This window comes from Nansenia antarctica (genome assembly GCF_963989245.1).
Source record: "Nansenia antarctica genome assembly, chromosome: 9".
NCBI lineage: Eukaryota > Metazoa > Chordata > Actinopteri > Argentiniformes > Microstomatidae > Nansenia > Nansenia antarctica.
In genome coordinates, this window is record NC_137679.1 from 34715130 (window position 1) to 34727851 (window position 12722).

At 45.6% G+C, this 12722-nt stretch overlaps 1 protein-coding gene across 1 annotated transcript; it reads left to right on the forward strand.

Annotated features, from left to right (window-relative positions):
- Window positions 1-2958: 2958 nt before the first annotated feature.
- On the forward strand, window positions 2959-12261 carry dhdh.2 (dihydrodiol dehydrogenase, tandem duplicate 2; the record flags this gene model as incomplete). The annotated part of the gene is made up of 15 exons (XM_080539720.1): window positions 2959-3048; window positions 3240-3351; window positions 3462-3625; window positions 4126-4378; window positions 4564-4688; window positions 4852-5002; window positions 5187-5288; window positions 5704-5731; window positions 6015-6150; window positions 6628-6739; window positions 7059-7222; window positions 7430-7685; window positions 8789-8913; window positions 9291-9441; window positions 11935-12261. The coding sequence occupies 15 exons, from the start codon at window positions 2959-2961 to the stop codon at window positions 12042-12044; spliced, it is 2079 nt and encodes a 692-aa protein (XP_080395846.1). The 3' UTR covers window positions 12045-12261.
- Between the last annotated feature and the right edge of the window lie 461 nt (window positions 12262-12722).

The window sequence follows — 12722 nt, forward strand, 5'->3', positions numbered from 1 at the left end:
GTGCGCAAAACAAAAGTGTCCGCTGCGATCAGCCACCTTCACAGGCGCCCGACAACATGTTCTCATCCATGGAAACCACACGGTGACTGATCATGTGACACAGATCTCTGATGTATCACACGCACGCACGCACACACACACACACACACACACACACACACACACACACACACACACACACACACACACACACACACACACACTGCCTACCTCCACCCCCCGCCACACACACTCTCTGGCTCTCGTGACAAAGGGCCACAGACAGAGACGATGCATGAAATTTTAATCAAATAAGCACTCAGTCAGGAGTGTGAGGTGTGGAAGGCAATCGTCCTGGCCACGGTGCATTAATGAAGAGCCCTGGCTTCCGCATGCCAAGTTCCTGAACCGCTTGGCTTGACAGCGGTCCGTGTCTTCCTACAGATATCTTATCTCACTATACTGTCCCTGTCATACCCCTCTCTCTCTCCTTCCCTTCCTCCTTCCTTCCTTCCTTCTCTCCCTCTCTCCCTCCCTCCTTCTGCCACTCCTACTCAAATCTAGTTAGTTACCTCTGATCACTCAGCTCAGAAGCGTGTCCTCATCTTGACCTTGGAGCCAGGCAGGAAGTTGGAGACACGTGTCGTGTCAGAAAGTTTCCGTTTTAATTCTTCTCAGCAGGTGTTCCAGCTTTGTGAGGCTGTGGGGACAGTCAGCTCCCAGTGCCTACCTATGGGACCAAGCCTGCCTGTCTGGCCAGAACCTCCAAACACACACACACACGCCACCTGAGCCTCTGGGTCCAGTCCCTTTCAGCTGGCAAAAGCAGCAGGTGACAGACCCAATCATTCCACACCTCTGAAATACCCACACTCTTACTCTGCCCTCTCTCTCACCCTCTCTCTCACTTCTGCATTCTCTCCGTCTCTCTCTCTCTCCCCAACAGCGGTGAGATCACTGAGTGTACCTAGCCACACACCTCTGAAACACTCAGACTGACCACTCTCTCTCACTCCTCCCTCCCTCTCTCTCTCTCACTCCTCCCTCTCTCTCTCTCTCTCTCTCTCTCTCTCTCTCTCTCTCTCTCTCCTTCTCTTTCTCTCACTCTCAGTGACATCACTGAGTGCACCTAGCCACATACCCATCTGAGCGCTTAACAAAATAGACAAAAAAAGTGAACAAATTCACCCAAGGAGGAGATGGGCATTCCCATGGTAACCAGGTCCTGTGGCACAGGCAGGGAGATTAGGCCAAGCCCGATGCCATTTGCATACAAATTGCCCAGCTGGTACCTTGTCGTTATGACAACGGCACACAGCTCCCAGAATGCCTTAGGAAGTGAGACATACAAAGGAAAAGCAGTCACCAGCAGTCATTGATAAAATTCCACTTTTTTTTTTTTTGAATGGTAATTGTTTGCCGACAACCTGTCGAATCCATTTGAATCTAATCGCCAGGTATCTAACTGAAAGGTGTGTACATATCACATTTATATTCTATTTTGGGCTGAAAGGTCGAAGTCAAGAAGGAGATAATTAATGGTGTAAAATATGTAAATCTGGGGATATTTCTTTACAGAGAAAGTTAACCAGAGTAAACCAGAACATTTTCAACCAATGTTGTTTGACACCGATTAACATACAATGAGAAAACAATACTTTCGTGTTTATCTGTATTACAAAGTTTAACTTGCCCTTGTATGGACGTTCTCAAAAATGATAGCAGTTTCTTTTTTCGGTTTCCATTTGGCTTGTACCTTATAAATGCTCTTACTCATACTACTCAGCTAACACGTCAATAATCCATTTGAGTTCCGCTGCAAACAGTGAATCAGGCTTACAACATACTGCCATCTTGAGGCCACTGCTGGTATAACGTTTACACAACACCATGCGTGGGTAATTGGATAATATTTAGCCCAAGGGCAACAGAGCTGTCTCTTTTCCATTGTCATTCTAGCTCAGCTTATTCACCGGTTAAAGTGCTATGCCGGGAGCTTGTGAACCCCACATACCCGTGGGGGACCAGTGTAATCATTGGCCTCCATGTTGCTGCCAAGCCTGTGCAGGCTAATCAATGCTTCCCAGTGAGGGACAAAGCAGCCCCTGCCTCCACGGCTTGACCTGCCTGCCTCGTTCTGGCAGAGTGGTTATGTGAGGGGCAAGGTGAACCTCCGTCTCTACACATTAAACCCTGAGTTTCCCCTGCAAATGTTAATGATGCCTAGGAGCCCCATTGACATATTGTTACATATTGTCAGACAGCCTGTAGAAACTGCTTCGGCCTGGTCAGAGAGACTTGTGTTAGCAGCAGCAGCAGTAGCAGCACTAGATTAGATTACATTACATTCAACTTTATTGTTATTGCAATACAAGTGCTAGACAACGAAATGCAGTTTAGCATCTAACCAGAAGTGCAAATAGTGCTATAAGAATATGATATAAAATTTAAAAAACATGTAAAAAACATGACAATGATAGTGATAGGTACAGTAAGGCATGTACAGTAGTTTAGAGGTATATACAGTTATGAGCTCTGAACAGTTAAGGTAGCTACAGATGTATAAAAGAGGCTATATAAAAGAGGTATGCGCAATACAGTATGTGCAAAGGTAGTATTGTAGACATCAGTGCAAAGGTTAACGAGTATGGGCTGTGTTAACCTGTGGAGGTGCTGCAAGGTGAGTGTGTGTGTGTGTGTGTGTGTGTGTGTGTGCGTGCGATTTGGTGATTTCACCCGCCTCCTTAGGGGCAGTAAAGTGGAGCGTTGACATTCCCTACCACTCCAGCATATAAATGCGTGAACACGCTCACCGTGGATCACTGCTGCTGGCTCTGAGGCTCTGAGCGCTGTCGAGCACTTCTACCTCTTTCTAACGCCCAGCGGCTCTCTCAAGGTCAGAACTCCCCCAGCAGCTGCGACCCCCGAGGCACATCCATATCGACACCTGTCTCACCTGCCAACGTCCGTCAGCGCAACATGGCAACCCGGTGGGGACTCTGCGGCGCGGGGAAGATCAGCCACGACTTCAGCGTGGCCATGAAGACCCTTCCTCGCGGCGACCACCAGGTACCCCCGCTTTCCAAACAAACACATTCTATCTTCATTGAATAAGAAGGATGGCTCCGTTTCGGGGGGGGGTGGAGCTGAGGAGACGGCACCACCAGCACCGGCAGCACAGACGGTAGTTTCTGGTGGCAGTGACAGCTCACTCCCCAGTAATAAATGTGTGTTTGTTTTTTTCCTCCACTCTGGTACAGATAGTGGCGGTGGCGGCGAGGAATCTGGAGCGTGCCGAGGAGTTTGCCGAGAGGCACGGCGTCCCCAGGGCGTACGGGAGCTACGAGGAGCTGGCCAGCGACCCAGAGATTGGTGGGTTAACAGCTTGGGAGGGCCCCCCAGCCTGCACAGCCAGAGATAATGGCTTAATGACGTATAGCTGTTTGAACACTGAGCCTTGGAGGCGTTTGTGTCCCCCGCAGACATGGTGTACCTGGGCGTGCTGCACACGGAGCACTGGCGCGTGGGCCTGCTGTTCCTCAGGGCGGGGAAGAACGTGCTGTGCGAGAAGCCCTTCGCCATGAACTCCCGCCAGGTGCAGGACCTCGTCGCCGCCTCCAAGGACAGCAACGTCTTCCTGATGGAGGTACCCGCTACGGCGAAAAGCCTCTCAGGCTCAGCGACTGATCTCCTCTTTCAAACGTCTTAGTCCTTTGAAGTCCTTTGATCGCTCCACATGTACCTGCTGTCGTACCCTTCCAGAATGATCTAGCGTGATTCTGTTTCCATGCCATCTGGCAGACGCTTTTATCCAAAGCAGTACAGTCAGCGCAACCGTTTAGATGGTTCCAGTGAGAATCAAACCCACAACCCTTTGCTTTACTAGCACCATGCTCCACCAACTGAGCCACACATGACCGTTACAAGAGGGCTGTGGTAGATATATACAGGGTAAAGGTAAAGAGAGGAGCTGTGTGAGGTGATTTGGTCAGTCTCTCTGTCTGTCTGTCTGTCTGAAGAAATAATAGACAGTAGAAATGACCAGTGAAAAGATACAGAGATACAGCTGTCCACCCACTCTGTGAAGTGATTCGGTTGGTCTGTCTGTCTGTCTGTCTGTCTGTCTGACCGTCCTCCCTCTCTCAGGCCATCTGGTCCCGATGTTTCCCCGTTCATGCGGAGGTACGCAGGCTCCTGGCGGAGCAGGCGGTGGGGGAGGTGAAGCTGGTGAAGGCGTACTTTGGCTCCCCACAGCTCCACATCCCTCGGGCGGTGGAGAAGGAGCTGGGAGGAGGGGCTCTGCTGGACATTGGGGTCTACTGCCTGCAGTTTGTGCTGATGGTCTTCAACGGGGAGAAGCCAGAGTCCATCAACGCCACGGGGGTGCTCCTTGACTCAGGTAGTATACACAAAAAATACTGGTGGTCAAGCAACAGAGGTCCAGGCATTTGGTGTTTAAGTTTTGGAAATGGGATGCGATAGGGGTTAGCGTCCATGAATTATTGAATGAATGAATTATTTATTGAATGAATTATTGATTGAACTGTTAAACGGCTAACTTGCTAACCCGTTGATGGTTCACAGGGGTAGATGAGTCCATGGTGGTGGTTATGAAGTTTCCCAGGAACAGGATGGCCCTCTGTGCCTTCTCCATCGCTGTGCCACTGCCAAACGATGCCACCATCAGTGGCACAAAGGGCACCATCAGGGTATGCTAAACCAACATTTTCCCTTCCCTTGCGTGCCCAATAGGTTCATATACCAGCAATACTCAACAACGTTTGACCTATGCCTAGTTTCATCACTTAGCCTTAATTCACACTGATTGGTAAACACAGAACATGACGGTCATGCTTCGGCTTCCAATTCTAGGTTGTCTCTCCCATGCATTGTCCTACCACACTGGTAGTGAACGGGAAGGAGACTGAGTACCCCCTGCCGGAACCTTCCTTGCCTCTGAACTTCACTAACAGCACTGGGCTGCGTTATGAAGCAGAGGAAGTGAGGCAGTGCCTTCTCAAAGGTATGGTGGCTTTGCAAGGTCATACAGTACAGTACACCAAAGGCAAATGCTGTTTCGAAGTTCAAAGAGGAGTGTTTGGTAGGTCATTAGAACAACCTGGTTGGCTTTTGTTCGGAGACTGTACAATAACATCGTCTCTACACCGAGTGTGACCCCTGGCACTGACGCTTCCTCTCCTCCCCAGGTCTGAAGGAGAGCCCTCGGATGCCTCTGTCAGAATCCACCCTGCTAACTGAGATTATGGATGAGGCCAGGAGACAGGTGGGAGTGGTCTTCAACCAGGACAGCCAATGACCACTTACTATTCAACTTTAACCTTCGGACCTGGAGAGCTACATAATGGCATGTGTGTGTGTATGTGTGTATGTGTGTGCACACGTGTGTGATAAAGTAGCCTTGTCTTGAGTAGCCTATGAGAAACCCTTTTCCCTGCGACCTACACTTGATGGAGGACAGTTTTCAAAAAGATATGAAGAACACAAGGAGGCCAAAGATGACTGCTGAACTATGACAGTGAAGTGTATGATTGATGTGTTGAATAAAGGACACTGATGGTCAACGGTGTAATATTTCTCATTACCTGACAAGTTCATCCCCAGGGAGTTATCATCAGTCTTCCAATACAGTACATTCAAACCTAAAAATGTCCTCACATCGTCTGACCCCCACAGAGGACTATTGACACATACGTCTCTGTGCAGAAATAGGTTGCATTGTCTGCTGTCCAAGGTCGGGTGGGGGAGAGAAAAAGGCTGATGATGAGTCAGCAAGTGTAGGCCAGTTATCTGTGCTTTGTGAAAACATTTCTGCTTGACGCACGACATGCCTTGTTCATTGCTGTGTCAGTAAGTAACGTCTAACGTGTTAAGCCTACATGGGGACTCATAATAGAATTAGAGATTAGTAATTTGCTGCAATTGGTAATATATTGTCATGTCCCAAATATATAAAGCAGGATATCGAAAAGTGAGAGCGCCAAACGCGAGTCTCTGTCTCCATCAACCGGCAATAGATGGTCACTGCTCGTCACCACGGACACGAATCCTGACACCAAGAATATGGCAACCAGGTGGGGAATTTGTAGCGCCGGGAAAATTAGCAATGATTTCACGGTGGCCCTGAAAACACTCCCTCCCGGAGATCACCAGGTACTATCGCATTGATGTCAATGTCAACAGATTGATGTCAACACGTGTTCAAGCCTATTTGCTGCTTTGTAGACCTAACACCGTCAGCGATCATTGGTTTATGCCTCCTCAGCACAGTAACACTCTCTCTAACGTGGTGTGTGTGAAATGTTATTTCATAACCTATCGAACTCGCATCCCTATATTAGTTGGATGTGTTCGACGATGTCAGGAACATTTAAGATGCAACATTAGGACGCGTGCGTCCGTCATTTAGACACCGTTGCACCGATATTGTTACTACTACTACACTATCTGCGCTTACTTCTGTACAGTACGAGTTGATTTTGTAATGCTACCGTAAAACACGAGTTAAGTGCGCATTTCAGATTCCAACAGATAGACTATAGGCTAAAAAAAATACTTGTGGCACAATTAAACACTAGATTAATTTATTTACATAGGCATAATTCAATGACATACTTGATGTATTCATAGATTGTTGCTGTGGCAGCTCGCAAACTCCATGATGCACAGGAGTTTGCAAAGAAGCACGGTATCCCTCGAGCATATGGCAGTTATCTGGAGCTGGCCAAGGATCCAGAGATTGGTTAGTGTACCCTCCTCCCCGTTCAGTCAGGTGGCCTCGCTGCCCTTCTGTGACATCAGTACAGCTGCTTACTCAACCCAGACACATATAGCTGGTGTAATTAGTGAATCTGACTTGATCATTTATGTGTAGTTACAGTAACTGAGGTATGTATGTCAGTGGAGGGTGGTGGAGGTAGAAATATGTAATGAGGAAAGGTATCAAACCATTCCTCATTCCATTCCAACAATGAGCCCATCCTACGATTTCTGCCTCCATCAGCATCTTCCCCAAAAATGTGTTGTGGTTAACCCTGTCTCCTCCTCCACTGTGTGGGCAGACGTGGTATACATTGGAGTCATCCATCCCTACCACCTGCCAGTGGGCAAGCTCTTCATGGAGGCCCAGAAGAATGTGCTCTGTGAGAAGCCTATGGCTATGAACTCCAGGGAGGTGAAGGAGCTTGTGGCCTCGGCTAAGATGAACAACGTGTTTCTCATGGAGGTATGGATGGGAGCGGACCATGGCAGCTTGTCCACTAGAAAGCATCCTCTGATCCTTTGAGTGATGGATGCTACTTTTTACAATCATGATGCAAAATGAGGAGGCAGTCCTGTGTGTGTGTGTGTGTGTGTGTGTGTGTGTGTGTGTGTGTGTGTGTGTGTGCATGTGTGTGTAACCAGACCACTCTCCCTCTCCTCCGTACTCTAGGCAGTGTGGACGCGCTTCTTCCCGGCCTCTCGGGAGATCAGCCGGCTGCTGGTCCAGGGCGAGGCGGTGGGCGAGGTGAAGATGGTGAGGGCAGAGTTTGGGACAGACCTCATGCACGTGCCTAGAGCGGTGGAGAAGGAGCTGGGAGGAGGGGCCCTGCTGGACATCGGCATCTACTGCCTGCAGTTCATCTGCATGGTGTACAACGGGGAGAAGCCAGAGAGTATCCAGGCGTCGGGGGTCCATCTGGACACAGGTAGAGAGGGAAACCTTCCAAAGGTTTTAGTCCTGTTGTTATTGTCGATGCTCATCGCTAACAGTGTTGACAAGTGTTCAGTTTCGAAGCTCATCGGTAACAGTTGCCTGGGGTGGTCCAGTGGTCTAGCACCACGGCCTACAGTGCACATATAATAATAATAACTTTTATTTGTATAGCGCTTTTCCTGCAAACGTTGCAGCTCAAAAGTGCTCATATAACCATGTCAGCATGGGTTCGAATCCGGCCCATGCCCTGACATAACCTCTCCTCCTTACTTTCCTGTCTATCTTAAAAATATAAGAGTGGGACTGCCCCATTAAGAAAAAAACCTTTAACAATTCTTCTGATAATAATAATCAATCAATAATCAATGTCCAGTCTACTCCCTGCTTTTAAATGGATGCTGTTCTCCACTGGGGAGTCTCCACTGGGTTACTTTGGGGGTTATTTATTGCCACTGACGGTTTCACTTGACCCTGTCTTCCTAACAACAGCGGTTAAAGGTTAATGTAATGTACAATGTAAACTTGTAAAAGTTGAACAATATATCTGCTAACGATGTTCCAGTTGGACTGACTGTGTATGTAACCTGTCATGTTTTAACTAAGGGAGTATACTTAACATAACAATAACAAGCCTTAACATAAGGCTTCACCTATTACCTCTCTTTTAGAAATGTTTTTTTCTTCTGGACTGTAAGTAGTGCAATTACGGTAATTCCTCTTGTCAAAGGTTATTGACACACTGTGATGACAGACAGGAATGCAAGCGCATGCTGGACACATTACAGTGCTGTAAACCAGTGTTTGCTGTTGGGTCGTGCGGTTTCAGAGGAAAATAACCAACTTACTCATCACCTTTTCATATGACCTGACATATGGAAGTATTTTATATATATACTTAATATTTTTAAATGGGTGTCATCATGTATTGAAAGCACAGTACAATTATAGCCAATGATAATATAATGCAAGTTGCTTACTTGCACACACACACACACACACACACACACACACACACACACACACACACACACACACACACACACACACACACACACACTCGTATAACCATGGGTCATTGTATTGGGTTTGTTCTAGGAGTAGATGAAGCCATGGTTGTGACACTGAAGTTCTCCAGGAACAGAATGGCTGTGTTCACCTGCACGATTGCTGTGGACCTCCCCAATGATGCTGTCATTGTTGGCACTAAGGGCAGCATACGGGTGGGTTTATTATTATTAAATCCAAAAACACAATCAATATATTTAGGCAGTACAGCATCAATCAATCAATCACATTTATTTATATAGCACATTTAAACATGACACTTGTCAACCAAAGTGCTTTACAGTAAATGTACACCTAAAGTATAAATAAACACTTGCTATAAATGCTAATTGATATCTGCCATTAACCATAAGGCAGTGGCATGCACAGTACTCCAGTGGAAGCTGGTGGAGGACAGTCTTATTACAATGCATGGTTTGGAATTCCGTCCATTTTTACCTCCACCAGCCTCCCCTGCTGTCCTCACTACCCTAGTATTCTATGCTGTTTGGTCTGGATTCTAGTGAAGTAAGAACATGTGTTGTTTACCCAGATTCCTAGACAAATGTGGTGCCCTACGACACTACTGGTGAACGGGGAGGAGACCCGGTACTCTCTGCCTGAGCCCTACCTGCCCCTCAACTTCACCAACAGCACAGGGATGCGCTTTGAGGCGGAGGAGGTGCGACAGTGCCTGCTCAAAGGTACAGTGATGAAGCTCGAGATCAGAGTGTGAATTATACAATGACAATCAGAGGGGTCAACTTTTTCTCCAGGGCGTGAAGGGAACACAGTACAGCGCAGGCGTGTGCTTCAGTGAACTGAAGTCTTACAATCCTTACAGTATCTTGCTTGTTTAACGTAACGTCTGCAGTCTGTAGATGATGATTAATCAAATCCATTACACCAGCTCATGGGGCATGTACCACGCAACCATTTTTATAGTCAGAATCAGAATCAAAGTACAATGCAAGCATGCACAAGGAATATAAGCAGAAAGCAGTCATGTCGGTTCTGTTTACGCTCATTCAGAGCGAGGGAGAGAGAGATCAACAGAAAAATACTGCCCTTCACCTGATGTTCTTTTAACTTATTAACATCAATTAGAGCCTACGTGGGGTTTCTGCTATGACTACTGTATTTGAATAGAGCTTTTAATTTGAAACAGATAGCGGAAGTGTTGATTTAAAAAAAATGTAAAGACATATTTACAGATAGCCTATAGACATTAAAACTATAGTATATGTTGCTGGTATGATGTCAATATAACATTTTAGGCCATATTCACGTGCGCGTCACACAGAAAAAATAGGCGAGACTCTGAATTTCTAGATGGCGTGCCGCTGCAGCCATGCGTCTCACGAAGTGGGCTGTGTGGCGGCTCTAACCTGGGCCTCAACATGGGCTCCGTAATGAAAAGCAAGAGGTTCTGCGACGCTCACGCAGGATGTGTGTTCCGGGCTTAACTCACCTCTTTGCTGCTCTAGTCTGTCCTGCCTGCTCACTGTCCTCCTCCTGCCTGCTGACATTCTGACCTCTTCTCTGCTTCCTTAATACAGCACATACATGTAAAACTCAACATCACTCATACTATCCTGCTCAGTATTATGCCTGCATGACAACCACTGCATCATCATACATTAATCATTATCATCTCTAAGTCCTAATTCTTACAACTTTCAACTCTTTTTTTAGCACCAAAACGTGCTGGATATCTCCTTACCTCTTGCTCATGTTGACTCTGTGAATTAAATCTAATCTGAGTTCAATAAAGTAGTCATACATTTGAACCAATCTAATCTGAGTTCAATAAAGTAGTCATACATTTGAACCAATAATTACTCAGCTTTCAGCACACATGGATTTTAATGCATTCCTGAGTGACAACAAAGGTGAGAGTGACGATAAATAAAAGCTAATATCAAAGGCAAAAGACTAACTAAACAACCACAGTCACACAAAAGACTATTAAAATGAAATGAAATAGATATGGAGCTATTCACCAGACGAGATAAAGGTGACATTATAAAAGTAATAGAAAGTTAGACGCAGGCAAGAAAATAAAAGTTAAATATGAATTAACTAATGTTGCTAGTTAGCTGGCTTCATACATTTAATGTAGCTAGTAGGCTATATACATTTATAGCAGGTTGGAGGGAAATGACTGGCTTACTAGCTCGCTAACTGGCTAGCTAACTACAAGATAGCTAGCTTCAGTTCTTGACTCTAGACTTCCCATATCAGACAGAGAATATTACACAGTATTACACTGCCACAGACTCAACAATTCTGTGTATCGCCAACCTTATATTGAATGAATGAATGAATATGTTTTGCAGTCCAGCGTGTAGTTAGCCTGGGAACTAGACGAATCTGCGAGCTCGTTCTGGCTCGGCAGACAACACCTTCACCTGACGTCAAGGTTAAGAAATATAAGAAATATTCTGTATATTATTATATGTAATAATATTTCAAGATTCTTCCAGGCATGAATGTGGGAAATATATTGTAATATTTACGATTACAGGTAAGAAGGATTTATAATAATGTATTATTATTATTATGGGATAGATTAGCATTGAAATGACTTTGAAAGTTCTATCCGATAGCATTGTTCTATCATTTTCATTTCTGGTCCCTTTCCCCCCCTGCCTCTAAATGGAGGACATGAAAAGAACATTATAATTATAGGTATAATAAAAACAATTTGTTGTTATTGGTTTGTATTGTAATTTCATCTAATCTAATCATATTACCTTTTAAAATATGTCCTGCAACCACAGAACAAGGAATAAAGTGTTACAATAATAGATAATATAGGGTTACATTTGCTAGAAAGTGCAGGTGCTGCCAATGTGGTAAACGACATCTGCATGGATAACACAAACACACAAATACAGGCAACAGGCAGACAGGGTGGCGAGGGTCGTCACACAACACACACTACTACAATCACTACGTGTGATGGACGAGATGTATTGCTTTTTAATGGAATGGTAGCGCCCCCTATGCGGTTACATAATTGTATATATTTACAGTAAACTCGCCACAAGATGGTAGCAAAACGCCTCAAATGCCCCACACAGGTAAAACAATCTACCCTTGCCTACATAAAAAAATAATCTGACATACAATAAGAGACATTTATTGTATTTATAAGGAGAAAACAATTGTAGTGATGTGTGTCTCTTCTGTAGGCATGAAGGAGAGCCCCAGGGTGTGCCATGCTGACTCCGTCCTCCTGGCTGAGGTGATGGACGAGGCTCGGAGGCAGGTGGGGGTGGTGTACCCCCAGGACCACCACTGACCTCTACACACACCCCACCCTCTCTCACTTCCTGTTTCACTCACCAACTGCCAAAGAATTCCAGAACACTCACCACCTACTGAGTGCCAAGTGTTTCATGTGGTATTTACCTAGCAACAATACTTTGATTGGCCACATTATGATCATAATTAATGCATTTTTGGTGACTGTTGACAATTTGGGTGATTTTATTCATCCGTGGCACTGAATTAGTTAATAAAATAATTCCACATGGACGGGATAAGACTCATCCTCCACTATTCAGCCAACACCCCAAATATTGTATACTAATCACCAGCATGATTCCGTCCTGGGGGGTATTCCATCAAAGTTGCTAAAGGAAAATCCGGTCTGGATTTTCCTTTAGCGACATTGATGGAACACCTCCCAGGTCTCTGTCACAAGATCATCAAGAGTTTGTAGAGACAGGACATTCAAGGCTCTTTGTTGACGCATTAAGGCTGAGTTACATCTAGCATATGAACTCTTTCATGAGTTTAAGGTTTACATGTACCATGTAAACAGCTGTATAACATCACTTGTGAGTGGGTACCCTTGCGCTTTAGTCATACACAGTACCAGCAGACCAGGTGTAGGTGTCATACCTGACGTAGCTTGCATACCTCATGGATTCGTTGCGAAATACCCAGTACTACATACACAAGTAATCTCTCCCTG